Source organism: Lissotriton helveticus, chromosome 4_1 (genome assembly GCF_964261635.1).
Source record: "Lissotriton helveticus chromosome 4_1, aLisHel1.1, whole genome shotgun sequence".
Taxonomy (NCBI): Eukaryota; Metazoa; Chordata; class Amphibia; order Caudata; family Salamandridae; genus Lissotriton; species Lissotriton helveticus.
Genome location: NC_136063.1, coordinates 1,279,434,654 through 1,279,454,055, shown reverse-complemented (window position 1 = coordinate 1,279,454,055; position 19,402 = coordinate 1,279,434,654). Strand labels below are relative to the sequence as shown.

The 19,402-nt window shown below is 46.1% G+C and overlaps 1 protein-coding gene across 1 annotated transcript in view; it reads right to left on the bottom strand.

Moving 5' to 3' along the window:
• Positions 1–619: 619 nt before the first annotated feature.
• The window catches only part of ELOVL2 (ELOVL fatty acid elongase 2), a 436,749-nt gene continuing 417,966 nt past the window's right edge, over positions 620–19,402 (bottom strand). The window contains exon 8 of the mRNA XM_078687845.1: positions 620–7,257. Within this exon, the coding sequence (XP_078543971.1) occupies positions 7,138–7,257 (120 nt within the window). The 3' untranslated portion in view covers positions 620–7,137. The remainder of the gene's footprint in view (positions 7,258–19,402) is intronic.

Sequence of the window (19,402 nt, the reverse complement as noted above, 5' to 3'; positions counted from 1 at the left end):
TATTAAAAAAACATACAATAAACAACACTGATTAACATAAGGAACGCTTTTTCAACTTATAATAGGTAGCCCATAAGAACGTATAACATTTTACTAATTAAAGGGACATGATCACAAATCCGCAGAATGGATTCTGGTGTTAAAAATAACAATATTTCCAATGTTGTGTGTGATTGGACCTGGATGTACAACTATGTGCACACAGTGGCGCGGGTGCTAATGGATATTGGCTCTGGACATATAGACCATACGTTGTTCTTGACTATGTATGTACAGCTGCAAATTATAAATGTGCCCCATCACTTGTTCATAGGGCCACATCATCAAAGGTAATCTGAGATACTGTACCATTGGTAGCGTCATCAGCACGGACTGCAATTGATTATGGTGTCCCACTGTAATGTGGGAGGTGCCAGTGCGATGGATGGCGTCTTCTATCTCCAAGCCTCATTATTGCCCGTAAAATGCCAGATTCTATACAGTAATGTCTGACATTTCGTTGCAGTAGAGTAGCTGGGCAAACAATCCCTCATAAATTAAAAAAACACCACATGCCAAAAAGCATGCATTAATGGCTGACGCAAGTACCGATGCCTTGGCCTTTAAAGAAGAAAAAAGACGGATTTCCAATTTTTTATTTACATTGTTAAATGTTACAGGAAAATCAGTTTAAAAAGTCAACACATTTTGCGTCTGTCATAACTTCAGTGTAATGGAGTTGCAGGTGCGCTTGCTTAATGCGCACCCGAACCAATTAAGAGGTTTGAAATCTGCAAGTTGTTCTGTGTTGGAGCCCTTCAATACATGATAGTAAGGCAATTTTTAACCAGGCTTCACCAAAGGAAACCACCCCCATATTATGGGAATCCTACCGTGCGTGGTTTCGCAGAAATGTACACAATGGACATTTTCTACTATGTTTAGTGTACAGGGCGTGCAACTTTCTGGTTGCAGGGTTAGGCGTAGTCTTTTTGCTTTTTCCGCAGCTCAGACATGGGCTTTCAGCTAGTTCACATCTTAAGTTCATGCATAGAACACAGCCAATCTCATCGCCCACTTTGAAACCATGTCACTAAAGGGAGGTGGTCACATTTCACGCTTTGTTCCATTCTGCTCCCTGTACATTTACACACTTTTGTTGCATAGAAACATTTACCAGAGGTATAGGTGCACTTTCAGGGTCCCGTGCTCTAGAGGTAACCAGACAGGGATGATCTTAGTGGAATTGTAAGGAAGTCTAAAGGCGTGCAATGATGGTAGGAAATGTTATACAAATAGTTGAGAATTAATGAAGACCCGGGGATGACTCTAGACAGCACGTCATCATCTTAGCTTCGTGGTGGCATTACTAGAGAGGACCTACCAAATGCAAAATAGTTTCCAATGATCAAAATGGGTGGTTGGGCTAAAACATCAAGAGGTGAAGTCTGAGACTCTCCACAGTTCGCAATGGATAAATGTCTATACAAAACTCTGAGATTCCTATTTAGTGCACAAGTGAGGTGAAATAGGACATCATGCCATCGGATGCCTTTGGAGGCAGAGTTGGGGTGGCGAATGGTGGAATTGGTCTGTTATGGAACAGAGGAGCAAAAAATGTGCGGAATGCTGCACCAATGGTAAAGAAGTAGTAGTAACTGTGGTGAGAAGCATCTGCTCAAACGTCATCACCACATCTGTTGAATAGTTAAACTCAAATATGGGTCTACTTTGCTGTTCCAAGACACCATGGCTACACCTGACTTCACTTCTACAACCCAGAGATATGGAAGCCCACTAGAAGTTGCTTGATGTCTCCTGAAGATCTGACAGCCCCTAACATAACAGTTTGCCTAGACTACTGCTCAGTGTGCAACAGAACAATGTCTTGTGCAGTCCCTCCCTTTCTCTAACAGTATAGGTATGGGGAGAAAGCCGCTAATGCTGACGCAAGAGTATAAGCCGAATAGTCCCAGTAGAACCGATGACTGATGCATTTCCATCACTTTCTGCTACTGGTGAAATGATCTGCATCCCCACTGATTAATGATGTAATACTCTAGTAGGAAATATACGGACTGTGCTATAGCCTATTACTACTTCCTATGTAGAAAAAATGAGGCTTGCCAATTGGGATGAGCAAGCAAGTTGGGAAAAGTCACTCCCAAGAATAGCTTTCTATCTGATACTGAACATTCGAGCTGGACTTCACTTTTATGACATTGGATATATGTTGAAATGTGTGCATTTTATCTTTTGTTGTACTACATGAACAGATTTAGAAAAACTGAAAAGGATTCAAAGTAGATGTTGCTATGTTGAAAATGAAAGACCGATGTTTTAGGGTTGTTTGACGGTACAGCTATTGAAAACGTTGCATGCCTTTAAAACGCATTTGTTTAGAACGTATGCCTTTACCTCGCATGCCATTACCACATATTACAAGTTTCAATATATATATATATATCTCACCCCCCCATACTTCCATACTTAAATGTCTGGTAAAGGCCTATATGTGCTAAACAAATGCGGGGTAACAAATGCGTGGTAAAGGCTCTGTGATGTAAAAATCACGTTGCAAAGACTGTTTCCCATGTTTCAGAGCATCCTACGACTAGATCTGATATACTTTGGTTTCGCTGCCACGGTTTTAATACAACTAGTCAATTTATTAATGTCGTCAAATACATTTGGTGCTTTTAAAAGACGTGTAACTTTTTCCTTTTCATTCAGCAGCCATGCCAACTATTTGTCTTATTGGTGGATTTAGCTGATACAGTAATGTCACTTGTGAATGGTTTGCACATTTGGTCTTGATAACAAAATTAGCTGGAGGACTCAACACAGCCAGTTTTCTGCATTTCTAGGTTCAAGTTTTGCATTTTTATTAGGCAAGTTAAAGTAAAAAAACATGTAATGTGAGGTTGCCAATGCCTGATGGCTCGCCATGTTGGGGGAAATGGAGCAATGATTTTGCAGACCCATTTTCTAACATAAATTCTCTAGTTTCTGAGATACAACATTTCAAATAGGTTTGCGACCAGTAGGGCACTTGGGGTTTATCGGATATGTTAGATCTCCACCCTCTGTGGTACTTGCATGAGGTGTAAAATATCCTTAACCACTATAAATAGCGTGGAAACCCTCATTTGTACCACATCTATTTCGACGCATGTCAGAGGCTTAAAGGCTGTTGATGAGTCTGATGGACGAGTCTGCAAGCCTTGTGAGTGTGACTGCAATACGTGGTTTAGCGGGGCTCTCCCACGGAAACTGTCCACACAATAATATTTTAACACTAATAGTGCGCTAGAACAAGTGGGATGTAGGCTCTGAATGTTCAGAATCTCCAACTTCATTTTTCAGCCACATACAAAAGGGTACCCTGTCCGGCATAAGCCATTAAGTGTCAAAAATACCTTCACACTTTTATTGAAGTGCATATGGCGCGGTTGTACACTTTCTTACCATTGTAAGTAAACATTACCCAATGACACTTCACAATACAATTCTCCGATGCATTGAAGGCTAAATCAACCTCACCAGGATTCGCTTGTATAACATGCAGATGAATACATATTTAAAAAGTAAGCGCTCAACTCAGCGACCCACACCGGATCAGAATACATCATCGCAGCACTGAGAGCTCACATATGCCTCTTTTCATACATATGCTTTGTGACCGTAGACGGCTCATCTCCACAGTATACCTTCCAACACAATGCTCTCTGAATGAGAAGGTGATTACCGGCACAGACTGTCACAGAAACATGGCCAATCACTATGTGGCTTCAAAATAAAGACAGAGTGCCTGATATAGAGCTTGGTGAATAGGTTACTTGGTCACATTGGTGATGGATATCCTGTCGCCAAAATATATATCCCATAGGATATTATGGGATGTATATTTCGGTGGACAAGATATCCATCACCATTGTGACGGAGTAACCCGTCTGCAAAGACCTAAATCAGGCCCACATTAATTGGCCATTTTCTTTTCCTCCCACCCCTATGATGCTTCATGTGTAGGGTCCCATAGAAAGCCTGAATCCAACTAACCAAACTAGTCCAGACATTGCTCTTATCCTGTTTATAATAGTAGACAGCATGAGAGCTGAACCCGCATTGGTTGGGGCAGGTGAACCGAGGGCTCATTAGGAGACCAGGGCACTAAGTTTGTTACAACCTGGCTCCCTAATACAGCACAGGTTGGAGAGACATCAGGTGCACATCGAACTGGTCATTGCAAGACAGCCACCCAATCCAACATGCACACTTCAATTTAGGACATTACACGTCCCTGCTGCCAATCAGAAGGAACAGCCCTGCCCTCAAAGACACCCGATGCGCAACCGAAAGAGCACTGCTGGGTAGGGCATTTATTAAATCTATAGTATAAAGTTATCGTACGCGGTGGAACAAAGTGGGGGGGGAGGGGCAACACCCTAAAATTGCAGTCATTGCTAGCTGTCACCTTCAACAGAAATGTCTTGGGGAAGCAGAAATTCCAGGATGATATGGAAGAGGTGTGGCGCAGTGGCCAGGGTGCCTGACTCTGGACTATGAGGTTCACGGTTCGATCCCCGGTGACGGCGGCCGGTTAGCCCAGCACCATGTGACTCTGGGCAATAGCTTGCTTGATCTTCCCGAGGGCCCCCAGTGCCGGGACACCACTTCGGAGGTAGCTGTGTGCTTTACAAATACTGGTATTTCATTTATGTGTTCTGGAAGATATGTTCTGACCTGCCTCTTGTAGGCAGAAGTATTTTTTTCTGAAGTTCAGAAAAAATACCTTGTATTAGATATGAAACCCATGGGCTCTTCAAGAATGCATAAGCCCACTGTCCTGGGACCACCAACCATGTGCTGATAAAACAACTTAGAACTCACCTTGGTGTATTCCACATTGATGTGCTCTCACTCTGACTGCTGTAGTTGGGCAGAGGTATTGCAAGTGACACTGATCTGTTAATGTATTGGCACGGGGAGCGACAGCATGGAGTCCTCTTAGCACTGGTGCCTTCAAGCACATGCCTCTAAATCCCTGTGGGAATGTTCATCCTTCAAGCGTTAATATCTTTGATCTTTCAGAAGACAAAGACTTTCTTTGAACAAATACCTTCCCATCCTGGTTTTGATGAACCATATGGAGGGATGTTTGCGGTCAACAGAAAAATAAAACGAGTTACAGAAAATTATAGAACTAAATCGTCCACTGTGCAAAATGGAGCAACTAACAAGATATGGGTAAACTTAGACCAGTTATGTCGAATTCAGATCTTACTGTACCAAAAAAGAATACTAAGTAGCATTCCAGTTTACTTTAGGAAAGTTACTAGATGGTCACAATAAGAAAAGATGTTTCTCTACGGATGCACAACTGGTGGGATCTTGCTTCTGAAATTAATTGTATATCACCTGAAAGGCCTTTGCTGCAAATGCGTGGTTCAGAGTTCTTCCACAACTGAATTTGTTCCAACCAAAGATCAATATTTTTCAATTCCCATGTGGCCGGTCAGTTTTTCATACATCTGAGGTCGTTTTTCAAAATAAATTGGTTACTAAGCTAGCTAAAGAGAATTTGCTTACAAGAGGGCAAGGATGAGCATGTCTGGTACGGCAAAATAACACTGTTAATTCCCACTCGTGCAAACACACTGAATAAGTCACCATGATCTACGGTGCTTACTAAAAGGCTTACGAAAATCAAATGTACAGTTCAATGTGATTGGAACATTAATGGATAATTATATATGTTTGGTTAAATGAAGCGTATCTAGGATCGATGTGCAATTAGAGTACTTCCAGTAAGCTGAAGCATTCAATCAATAATTTACTGCTGTGACTGCCACGATGCGCGACTACAAATGGTGCACAACCGCACAATTGTCACAAGCACACATGCAACATCGGGGCAAAAGACCCAGATTGTGTTTGTTTTTAGGTTTACAGTAATGAAGATTCAAGTGCGGCTTTGGTAAATTTCACACCTCAATTGGGAATAGGTATCCAGCTGCTGTGGTTATGTCTCCATGTTATTATTAATGGAATAGGCCCCATTACTCAGCTGTCTCTATACTAAGAGCAAGATAATTAATCTTGGCACCAATCACAATTTTCTTTCCAACCCAATCTGTCCCTGCTGACAGAAATGTCATCAGTCTATTCTCACAATTATTAAAGATTGCAGATATGAAGGAATGGACTATGGTGAATTGGAGGAGACTGAAATTCCATGCGCCAAAGACACTTGAATCAAGTTTTAAAGGCTGAAAGCAGCATGCGTTCCCTATTTTTTTGCACAGATGTTGGACCCTATCCCTTACCATTATTTCTTCTCATCTAATCTCATTTGATTCACTAATTACCTTTTGCCTATGCTTAAAAATCCTCAGCTGATGTGTTTTCTATGCTTCAGGAGATGAGAGAAAATGACTTTATGCGTGATATCATGTGTTTTTATGTAACTGTGTTGCAATGTGGTAAAGCTCTGCTGTAGTACCACAGCCCACTTCGTCATTTATATAATGTGTTGTATAGCGCCTGCTTGTGCTCAGAAGCCACCTCGCAGCACCTTGCGAGTAACTCCTTCATGTGACAGCAAACAGAAATTACATACTTCCCAGTGGAGCTGCAATGCAGAAGGTTAACAAAAGGTGGATGAGAAATGTGTATGGAGTAAGTACCAACTTCCGGCACGGGTGATGATGTGGGAGACGACACAGAACTGTGACTGATTCTGCAGTGGTGGACACCGATCTGCTGCTTGCATAGTAAGTTCGCAGTATTAACTTTGTCTAGCCCTCTTTTGTGCAACGGTGATGATAAGGATGCTGTGCACTCCCTCGCAGTGCTGGAAGATGTTTCCATGGGAACCGTCTGTGAACGCAGAACTGAAGTGGCATCAAGATTTCCTGGGATTGATATAATACCGATGTCAACCTTTGATGGAATGTGCTAGTGCAATTCCATTGTTAAAACCTAAAGAAAGATATATTAATACAATTTGGGCACAGATTAATCAATAAGCTTAAAGAGAATGTCGGCAGATCTACTAAGCCCTACATCACTATAGTTCATCTGGGCTTTTTTATTTTTCTTAATTTTTATATAGGACGGTTCCTCGGGTCAAAATATAGTCCTCCGTTGCCCTATTTGTTATTGTTCTTTCTTGTAGACGACGCCATTACTTGCATAGTCTTTGTGGAAACCATTTTTGACTTCTGTCAAAGTAGCGGTCCCCTTCAAGTCTTGTTTCGAAGAGGTTTTCTTGTATGTCTGTAGGATAGAACAAAAATAATATTGTCACAACAGACAGGTGAAATCACTGACAGATCTAACATGGTTTCTGGCACTCCAAATAAAAACATTTCGGTCACACAGAGCAACTAACCCCCCTCCACCACCACCACACACACACCCTTCTCAAGTTATGTGCCAAGTGGCAGTGAACGTTTAAATAGGGTCAACAAGATGAAAATACATTTCAGAACATAGGACTTCCTTAAAAAAAAATACACTATTTGTAATCAACTTTCTTTTCCCCAAAAAATGATTCTACATAGACTCCATTCGTTTGTCCGAGAATATATTCTCAGGCAATGAGAACTCGTTGAGAATAAAAGACAATAACATGACCCACCCAGCTTACTGTTAAGTTATGTTACTGTGTCTTTAACTGACAGTTGTAATTTTAAAGCTGTACAGTGCTGATGCCCATGGTTGAAGCTATCAATATTATTTCCAAATGCCACGATCCGGTGAATAGTTCATTTAAATAAAAACTTGCTAACACATGTGCATTGTGATTGGCTAGCCAATGGCCTACATGAGCTTGTGTGGACCAGTGATTCCTTTTTCACCATCCTGGAATCTCACCTTGGCTTGGTCCTGAACCATGACCCGGTAGATAATGACTCATATTGTATCATTTTTTGTTCTTTATAGAAACTGTTAAAAATACATAATTGTGATGGTTATTTCCTCCTCTGGACTCCTCACCATAGGAACATCCTCTAGGCACTAGACTGAATCTGGAAACTTTTCCCTAAGCAACAGGATCTGACTGGAACAAAAAATAGGCATGGGCACCAAAATAAAAGTGGGCCCCATTAGTGAATTAGAAATCTAAAAATGGCCCATTTTTTGCAAAGTGGCAGTTTTTAATTTGTAAAGACACAAAGAATATGGGTTATTTGCAGGGTATGGAAAACTGCATGGATTTTAGCGTGATGCACGCAATGTTTGTTGTAATAATCTTGGAAGTCAACAGTCAAATCTGGCCCAGAAGAACATAAAAGAGGCCCACGAACAGCCAAAAACCTGCCCACAAACTGACCTATCAGACCATCTTATCGGCTCTGCCTGATTGCACTTCAGGCCAGTCCGACCCTGCTAAGCAATAGCTCTCCAGCACCACCAGGAGGCACAATGTGTCTTTACCCCTCAGGATTCAATGAAACTGGGACATATAAGGTGCCGGAGCTATTCGCTGTTTTTCCGTGCCTCATTGGAGTAGGCCCGAAGTTCCTCAGTACTTCACTGAAGAAACTCCTCAGCTTTTGAAAGTGTTTAGGTCAAATGTCTCCTAAGGATTCACGGTTTAAACACTGTTTTGGATGCTGTAAAAAGATCTCTGCTGGATTTTCATGGTGTATGCATGTGGTGTCTTGGCTTAGACCACAATCCATCTGCCTATGGCTCCTGCTTCTCTATGCATCGGAAAGAGATCAGAGAACGGAAGCCGAGTTATTACTGGCCAAAGTTGTCCAATTCCCCATCTGGCAAGTTTGTTGACAGTGAATGATTTCCCGGGAGAGCTTGTCATAAAATAAAAAATATATAGAAAAAAACACCGCAATGGTAGGCCATCTTCTTCCTCAAGGAAAAGGTCCCACTGCAGGTACTTTTCGGAGATTCAATGTTGTTAATCTAAAGCCAGTCTCTTCCTCCTCGTTAGAACTGGTCCTGATTTTAAAGGTACTGAAGGCGAAGTTCCTGATGCCAACTGGAGACCGGTCGAGGCCTTGTTGAATGTATTTAAGATGGGCTGTTAACCCCCCCCCCCCTTTAGCCACTGTTCAAGAGTAGGACATTTCAAGAGGGTTTGACAATTACAGCAGCTCTGACCCCAAGTTCCTCTTGACTCCATGCCATCAGAGGCCTCTTCCAAAGAACATTCTGATGTGCCTAACATTTGGCGCAGTCCCTAGGATTTTCCTGGGTTCAAACTCAACATCAGGTTCACATTCAGAGCCAATAGATATTATCCGGAAAGCAATAGACCAGTTTATGCTTGCTTTCATGACTAATTCATAGCAGAGAACCTCCATAGGTCCCTGAGATTTGCTCAAGATGAGGAAGTTTTCGGATTAGACTCTCCTGGCCTAGCTATGCTTGATGAAGACTATGTCCGCATTAAGGATGATAACTCTGCGGCTGATAACCTCCTCTTAAAATACTGATTGGCCTTTTCCTAAACTTGCAAATTTCTAGTGAGCACAATACTACCTCAGAAAGGGATACCCTTTATCCACACGGGCCTCCTTCAGAGGTAGCAGTTTGTTTGCACCGTAGAGACAGAATGCTGTATAGGCCTTGCCACTATCGTAATGCACCCACGAGGAAAGTTTCAAGATTTTAACTGCAATCTTGCAGCCACATTCGGCAGTGTCAGAGCAGCTGCTACCTTTTAATGAAGAGCTCCTGGGGTCAGTTTTACCTGCCTTGGAAAAATGCTTTTCAGGCCTCGCAGTACACAAGCAAAATGCACAATGACTTAAACTGGCACCTCTGGATGCAATGTTTCTGTTGCACATTTCTCCAGACAGCCTAGTGGGTCAAGGCTCTTTCGCTACAGCTAAACCTTTCTTATAGCCCCTCCAGACCAAAGTCTCGACTTCAGGGGCCAAAAAGACTTAACTTCTACATATTTACCTCTTGGACTGTGAACGCTAAATGCATTCTTTGCCACAATCATCATTCCTTGTGGGAGCTAGCAACAAATACCACTATCCACGTTCATGATCTCAAGAAAAGTATTTTTCATCTGATCAACGCATGCCTGGACACCTCCAAACAAATCAGTACACGCAGCTTTGACTCCACTTTTACAGTGGCTCGGCCTACAACCATGGTTGTTGTCCTGACCATCAGCCCCGAATGTGCTCCAGAAGCTACTCAGGAGATGTCAGAGAGACTTTAATAGATTTGCTCTTTCATGACCAACAGCTCTATAGTTAAAGAGAAGAATCTTCTTTGCAGTGTTCAAAAACAGTTGCACGCTCACTGGGCCTGGCCTCCTTGTTGAAAGTTCCATCAACTTTATAAGAAGCTTTGGGACTTCTCAAGGGAGCAACAGTCGCATCAACAACAGCCTTTGTAACTAAGGCTGTACTCTCCAGGTTCTTGCTATGCTGAACAAAGGGGCCATGCAGGTGGTCACTTGGAGGCAGGACTTTACTCTGTTTACTTCTTGGTCCCCAAAGAAGGACAAAGGCTTCCATCTTTTGAATCTGTTAATTCGGCAGGGCAAGGACTAAATATTGTCCCATAAGCAGGTCCCCCAATGTGGGGGGTTGGCTGTTGTCCCTGAACCTCCAAGAATCCTACTTTCATCTGCCAATCCTACTCACTAACAGGCACAACCTGAGGTTCACCATTGGGCCTAACATGATCAGTTTTCTGCTCTACAATTTCGTCTGACTGTACCTCAAGTGTTTACAAAGGAAGTGGTGGCTTCACTAAGGAGGCTGTGGGTTCACATATTTCTATATTCGAGCAACTGGCTGGTAAGTGCGTGGTCCCTTCACTAGTTGCCCAACAAATTCAGTGCACCATGATCCACATGAACGAACTGGGCTTAACCATGAAACCCAGAATTCCCACCTTCTGCCCACACAGAGAATGACCTTCTTAAGAGCAATGCTAAACAGAATATCTATGAGGGCTTTTCCTTATACTCTCAAGATAGCCGAATTTGGGATATGTTTTTGTCCAAGTCACTGATTCCAGCCTTGCAGGGCTACACCCGCTAGGCTTGACAGCCTCATGGATCCTGTTGGTGCTCTACACCAGATAGCAAATGAGGACATTTCATGGTGAATGAGGAACCGTGATTCCATCCTCAGTAGACCTTTTCTTTTTGGGTGCAGTTTTATAAATCTGCTCTCTTGGCTCTGCACTGTTGGATGGGGCCCTCCTTGGTTTCTCTCAACTCGTCATCAACCAATCCATGATGTTGGTCTTAGTCTGGACCTACTCTTCTCCCTAATATTGGAGCTCCATCTCCTTCACATTCTTTAACTCTAATGGTCCGCCCCTTTCCTAGTTAAATTGTACATCACTAACAAGCTAAATGGCAAGCCTAAAAATTCTGTATTTGAGGGCCAACTCTTCCAAAGTTTCAACCTGAACAATGTATGACTTGAAACGTTTACCCAACTCCTACTCCAAATACTCCCTACCCCCACTAAACACTCCTGTTTACAATAGAATCAACCTTGAATGTAAACTTACCCTATCACTAGGTACCCTGGCTCAAATCTTAAACCATAATTAGGGCACCCTAAGTCCCAAAAGTAGTTTAGTGCACATCTCCACCACCTGAAACATTTGTGTAGGGTGATTAAAAGATGCGGAATCAAATAAAATCTACTATCTGATCACACAACCTGTCTATTTATGCAACAGCTTGCAAAGCTGCTTGTACCAGAGCAAACAAAGACCATTTCTAAGCCTGCATCACTGAAACCATAACCCCCACCAAGGAATTATTCCAGATCTATAGGGAAAAGGTCTTCAATGAACCCTCTCTTAGGTCATTTTCCCCATTTCCCGGTCTTTGCAATAAATGTGTCTGTCTCTTAATCAACCAGACACAAGCCATTCAACCTGCCAAGCCTCTGACTCTGGCACTCTGCAGCCTCCTGAATTTAACTGCCCCTCTCCCTCAACCTTTCATGGACCTTCCAAGCTTTCTCTGTGCAGATGCTCTCTCGGGCAGCACTGGGCTCTGAATCAGACACATAAAATATCATGGGCATATTCAAGAAATCCTCTTCTCCTTTGGTCCTTGGTAACATGCAAGTCATCAGCCTGGGCATCCTTGCACTCACACCAAACACTACCAGACTTATCAGTTCCTCGGGTTTGGTGAAAACATTTCCAAGACCCTCAAACATGCTTTGTCACACTCATACCTAAAGAAACCGATCACAAGAGACCCATCTCCTGGCTCCCATGTGTTGCACAGGCACTCAAAACTGTTGTCATCTGCTAATTATCTGCCCATTTGGAAAGCAATAAACACTTGAGTGATTTCCAATCTGACTTGCAACCACCCTCTAATACATCAGAGGGGACCACCTGAGCACCTGTGTCCATGGTAATGCCCATGCACTTTCTCAGCAGGTTTCAACAATACTGAACGTCAGATTACTATTGAAAGATAGTCCAAATAAACTGCCCTCAATGAGTCAGTATTGGTATGGCTCACTTATTTCTTTTAAGACTACAGTCATCTGAAAGAAACAGTTAGTTATAGATTCCTTACCTTAGAATTACCCCCTGGTTTCAGACTGGATGCAGAAAGTTTTTTGTCAGCAGTACCCCTGTGCATCAAAAGGTGGTGTTGGTCGGCTCTGCGTTAGTCGTTGGCGTCATCGTCGCCGGGATAACATTGCGGTAGCTACTTAGACGCCACCTTCGCATGCTGATGGCAGTTCTTTCTTTTTTTACGCCAGCCAGGGCAGATCTGGAGAGAGCGGTACCTCCAGTCACTTTTTGACTGACTTTTTTTTGCTGACTTTTGTCAAGACCGTTTTCGAGTCTTCGACTCCTGGTGCACATCAGGGATGCCTGGCTTCAAGGCTTGCGGTTCCTGTAACCGACTGATGTCGATGATGGATCCGCCCCGCGTGTGCCTGTTCTGCCTGGGGCGCGACCACGTCCCCAAGTAGGTCTCCAACTGCCGGACCATGAATCCGAAGTCTTTGCAGGAACGATCCTGAAAGCTTCTCAAGGCCCGGCAGTCGGCTCCGCGCCATTTGAGGTCCCCGTCACATGAGAAGTCGAGTGACCAGTTGCGGAGTCACCACCATCATTCATCTTCCAAGTCTTTGCACTCGGGGTCAGGTAAGTCAAAGTACAAGAAGAAGTCGAAGAAGCATCGTCACTCTTCAACTTCTCCCGATCCGTTGGCCGACGCGAAGAGGGATGCGGGTGGTGCCCATCCCGCAGCTCCGCATGCGGAGCCTGAAGGGTCGACTCCGGCCTTCCCGGGACCTGGAACGATACGTGCCCAGCTTCGTCAATTTTGCGAAGCGATGCATGCCATCTTTGGGCAGTTCGACTCTACCGGCGAGCCTTTGGGCCTCGCAGACTCGGCTGGGGACCCTAGGCCTTCGATGCTGGCGGATTTGGCCCCGGCGCCGCAAGGCCCCCTTGGGTCCAGGCCTAGATCAGTGCCTGTTAACCATGTGACACTTCCCCCAGCACTGATACCACCAGCACCACGTAAGCCGATCCCAGCCTACACCTCGATGTAGACACTGAGCCGGACCGGCGTCAATGGGTACTTTTGTGCCCTTGTTCTACCCTGGCTCTTTTAGAGCAGATTGTCAGCAGACGAGGGAGAGGATGAATGGGAGGGGTCTGGTGACCCTCTAACTGACCAGTTAGGCTATGAACCGGACTGGAGAGAGGAAGTAGGGGAAGCCAGTGGTCTGGATACCTCACCAGACCTTGGCTGGTTGTCTCCTCCTACTGTGGCTACAGAGGAGGGAGCACCTTACGCCGTGGTGTTGCATAGGGCGGCTGAGGCTCTCCACCTCGAGCTACCTAGTGTGGCAGTCAGGACAAACCTCCTGAACGAAGTGCTTCAACCGGCGGCGAGCTCTTCGGAGCCCCAGCTTCCGTTTAATGAAGGCCTCACTGACATCCTTCTGGGCACCTGGTCCAGCCCCAACACTGGGGCTCCTGTGGATAGGATGATTGCCCAACACCACAGCCCGGGTATGGGCGACCAATCTTTTCTTCTCCCAACACTCCACCCCTGAGAGCTTGGTGGTCCAAGCTTCTACCTCCAAAGGCGCATTCCCTAACACACCACCTGATAGGGAATCCAAAAAGTTGGACCATTTTGGGAAGAAGATGTTTTCTTCCTCCCGTTTGGGACTGCGGTCCGTAAACACTGCATGTCTGTTGGGCCATTATACCCACTCCGTGTGGGATACAGTGGCGCAAGTGCTGCCTCAGTGCCCGGAGGAGGCCCAGGCCATACTCTTCCGTGCAGTTGCCGAAGGGAAAGACGCAAAAAAGTTTACCATCCACTGTGGGCTGGATACCCCTGACTCACTAGGCAAGACGATTTCCACATTGGTAGCCCTTTGACTGGTCGAGGTCGACTGGCTTTTCAGAGGATGTCAAATCCACTCTTATAGATATGCCCTTTGATGGCCGTCGCCTATTCAGTGACAAGGCAGACAACGCTTTGGAGCGCTTTAAGGACTCTCGGGGTACGGCCAGGTAATTTCGCCTCTCCACCTCCCGCTCTGCCCAGTCTGCTTTTCGCCCCTTTTGTGGCTACGGAAGGGGTGCCCTGCCAAGTCCCGACCAGAGCCACAGGCCAGTGCAAGCTGTTTAGCCCCTGTGCAGCCGGGGATGTGGGAACCACCGCTGTGATCCTGGGGGCCAGCGGGCGGACCGGTCCACTACAGCCCCCTCTGCCGCAGCTTCCAAACCCTCCTAGTGTGACCTTTCAGGGTGACCAATTGCCAGTGGGCAGCAGTATTCGCCATCACCTCCCCCACTGGTGCACCATCACATCAGACAGGTGGGTTTTACAAATGGTCCGAAGGGGCTACTCCCTCCCCTTCGAGACTACCCCTCCATCCATTCCACCTCAGTACCAGCACATATTGGAGGATCATCTGGCCGTTCTCCAACAGGAAGTTGCTGCACTCTTGGCCAAGGGTGCCAACTAGCGAGTTATTGTCCCAGAAGTAGGTCGAGGTTGTTATTCCCACTACTTTCTGGTGCCCAAGAAGGGCAAAGGCCTGTGTCCTATCTTGGATCTCAGGGACGTCAACCGCTTCTTCCGGAAGGAGAAGTTCAAAATGTTGACACTAGCTCAGGTCCTGTCTGCCCTCGACACTGGAGACAGGATGGTAGCATTGGACTTGCAGGACGCTTACTTTCACATTCCCCTCCTGCCGGCCCACCGGCGTTGCCTACGGTTCATGGTAGGCTACGAGCACTTTCAGTTTACCATGCTCCCCTTTGGCATTAACAGCGCCTCTCGGGTGTTCACGAAAGTGATGGCAGTGGCTGCAGCTCATCTGCGCAGATCAGGGGTTCAAGTCTTCCCCTATCTCAACGATTGGCTGTTGAAGGTTAGCTCGCCCCAGGCTGTTGTCTCCCACCTCCAGACTACGGCTGACCTCCTGCATTCACTGGGGTTCTCTATCAACATGCCGTAGTCACACCTGACTCCCTCTCAGAAGCTCCTCTTCATCGGAGCGGTTCTGGGCACAATGCAGTTTAGGGTCTTTCCTCCCGAACAGCGAGTCCGGGATATTCGGGCTATGATACCGATCTTTCAGCCTCCACCCCGGGTACCTGATAGAGACATCTAGCCGCACATTCCTTAACTTATAATATCCCCAGGCGTCAGACTGGATCCAGAAACATTTTCCCTAACAGCACCTCTGCATGCCGGGGGCGGCGTTGCCCGGCTCGGTCCAAACGTCGTCCACGGAAGTGATGGTATTGGAGCCATATAAGACCTACCCGGAGTGCTAACATCAGTTTTCTTCTTTTCCGCATCCCAACACGGATCCTGAGAAGCGGTTACCTCTGGGATGTTTTTGTTTTTCATGCTTTCTCAAAGCCTTTTGGCATCCGGGAACCGTGTGTGATGCCTTCAGGCTTCAAAGCGTGTGAATCCTGTACGCGGCAGATGTCAGCGACGGATCCACATGCAATCTGTATGTGGTGCTTGGGAGAGCACCACGACTCCAAGGAGTGCGGCGAATGCTGCCGGCTAAAGCTGAAGTCCCTGCAAGAACGGTGCATTAAGTTGCTGTCTGCTCCGATGTCCCGTTTAGAGCCCTAATGCTGCCGGTCTCCATCTCGTGAAGGGGGATCGGTTCGGAACAGGTCGCCGTGTCATTCCAGCAGACATTGCTCTCCTGCTGCAGGTAAGCACAAGAAAAAGAAGCCACAAAGGTCGTCGGCCTCATGCAACGGCGGGCCCGATGCTCCCAGTCTCTGCCGGACACGGGCCCTCAGGAATCGACCCCACTTACCTACAATTTCCTGGAGCTGGGGCAACTCTGGCCCATATGGAGGCCTATTCTCTGGCCTTATTAGCCATCTTTGGGCCACCCTCTCTCCCTGGGGCGCCTTCGGCCCGATAGAGGCGGTAGGGGCTCAGATTGGGGCTTAGCTGGCGGGTTCGCCCTCTGCGCCAGTCGAGCACCCTGACTCCGGTTAAGTAGTCGCTGCAACGTCGGGACACAGCCCAGAGGGGTGTCCTTCTCACACGTCCAAGCCTTCCTCGTCTCCGCACAGCCCTGTGAGGCTCCCTGTGCAGTCCTCAACTCTGAGTCGGCTCCGTTCCTCTTTGCAGGTTTCTGCCTCAGTGGAGGTTGTGTCGACGCTGGTCAGACACGGCTCCTTCAGGGTTCATTGACGGCGATTGATGCCACCCACAGCTGTTCATTGGGTTGTGGATGGTGAGGCCAACTGAGGAGGCCCCTAAGTTTCACTACCCCCTATGGGTTTGCAACCCCCAGGGTTGTTTTGCTGTCCTTCTGGGCGGGACCTCTTGCACTGGCATGGACTTGGATGTCTTCAGGCTCTAGAGCTCCCAGATTTTGGTCGCAGAAGTAGCCTCATGCCGTCCCCGACGGATGACCTGCTGTCGCCACCCAGGATGGCCACGGTGGCTAGTGTGGCTTTTGCGAGGGTGGTTTGCAGAGCTATTGACATTTTACAAATGCAGCCACCCTCAGCCTCTCTGTCCTCTGATCCCTTGCTGGATTTACTCCACCAGGGCACCGTGGAAGTGAAGCCCTTGTTACCCTTTGGCAAGTCCTTGTATGACGGTCTTCTAGGAGCTTGGGCGAGGCCCTCTTCGGGGGACCCGATGAATCGGGCTATTGCACATAAACATCGCCCGGCTCCAGAACACCCTGTCTGTTTGTCCCTCCACCCTAGGGCTCAGTGGCTGGTGATTCAGGCAGCTTCAATCTCGCTGCCTTCTGCCCATCCCTGAACAGATCTTGAGTGTTTGCATGGGCTACTTCTGTCCTTTGGGACTTGGTCGAGCACCTCCTTCCCTCTTCCAGAGGATCCTCAGACTGATCTGGAACTGATCTGGAACGATTGATTCATGATGGCTGACAAATGGCGCAATTTTCCATTCGGTCGGCCATGGACACCACCGATTCGGTGGGTCGCGCTATGGCCAGGTTTGCTGTTCTACGCCGCCATGTCTGGCTCTGCGATGGCTGTTTCCCTGCAAACGTCCAGGAGTGTCTTAGGGATATGCCCTTTGATGGGGTCACTCTGTTCGACAGACATGCTGACTCAGCAGTTCAACGTCTCATGTCTGGGTTTCCATGAGTTCCATGGTTTGTAGTGCTTGTTGTGGACTTTGGCTTTTAGTTGCAGTATTGTCACTGCTTTTTCTGGTGTTCCATCTCTGAGTTCAAGACGTTATTACTCAGGTGGACTGTGCAGCTTTTCGTCATCTTGTCCTTCTTTTGTTGCAGCTGGCCAGCTGTTTCTTCATTTCTTTTTAGCCCTCTGTCTAAGAGCTCGGCTCAAAGAGGTGTCCCTTGCTTTTATAGGGATGTGCAATGGCCTACGTGGGGTACTGGTTGGCTATTGGGTTGGCTATTGTGTAGCAGCTCTTCCTGGCACGGGAAGTTCCAGCGGCTCCTGTGGAGTCTTCGTCTACTCCTCTTTTGTCAACAGTCTTCCTGCTGTTGTAGGACATCCCCTCTTGTGAGAACCGCAGGGTTGGTGAGGTTCTCTCTTGGGGGTTTTGTGTTATGGTTTACGGTTGGTCCGTAGCACTTTCCTGTCTCTGTGGAGACACTCTATGTGCGTACACACAGGATACATTCGCTGTCGCAGGGTGCCGGCGGTGTACCTTCCGCCCCTGTCTTTGCTGCGTTCTACTCTAAGTTCTTGGTGTGGGGAAAGCTTTTTGCCTATGGGCAGTGGAGTTTCCACCAGCTACGCTTCTACTGCATGTTACCTTCTAAACTATTTCCTTATGCACTTCCCTGGCAGGGACTTTGGTCCCTTTGCTTATTACGCACAGGGGTTCAGGTCCTTCCGCACCTGGTCTCTTTGGATGTTTCTGACTAACTGTGGCCCAGTGGTAAGGGCTGTCACTCTTATTCCACGTTTCTGTGTTCCGCTCCAGATGTTTCACTGGTTGTGAGTTACCAATCATAACTAAAGACACTGTTGCTTTCTTTTGTATATGTTACAGTGCACGTATTCTTATTCAGGATACTCGTTGTCATTATACAGTGTCTGTATGGGACTGTAACTATCCTTTTTCTGACAGTCCTTTGTCAGTGTATTTCACACTCCTTCCTTGAGGGGGTGTACTGGTCAGTGTCCCCGCCTGTCTAAGGGGGGGGGCCACGATTCTGCCTCCGTCAAGGGGGATATTGTCGCTTTTCGTTATTTTTGACACTGTTGTGTCCTGCTATGCTTCACACTGGTGCCGTTGGTACCTATTGTGCGACTTCCCTTTATCAAGGGAGTGCTGTTCGAGTTCTCCTTGTTTTTCATTTTTCCTTCATATATATATATATATATATATTTATATATATATATATATATTTCTCACTCCTCCGATTTAACGAAAGTAATGGGCGCACACGCGCTGCCTTTCCACAATTAAATTTATTGTTAAATTATTCCAGCATGGAAACAAACAAAACGATCAACGCGTTTCAGTGCTCCTGGCACCTTGCTCACGATCACTTTTTTTACATTTTTCCAAAACTTTTAAAGTAACCAATGACATTGGATGTTACCTCACATCCTGTATTGCTCTAGGCATTATGGTATTTGTAGTTTTTAATAAAAAGAGTCTGTTTTGTGAAGTTGGACCCGCTGGTTGAATACTTATACAAAAATTCGCGTTTTTTGTTTATTCATTGCATCATGAATAGTTATTATTTTTAGACCATATTGTCATTATTTACATCCCTCCAGTGGGATTAGTTAACTGTCAACCAGTTTGCTAGAGATCCCTTTTTGGTACCATTATGTCTTTCTCTATCCCTCCAGTGGGATTCATCATGTTTTTATTTTGCTTGCTGATACAGTTCTTTCCTTGCGTGGTATCACTCATCTCTCTTTGTCCTTCACCAGCTCATTTTGATTTCTTATC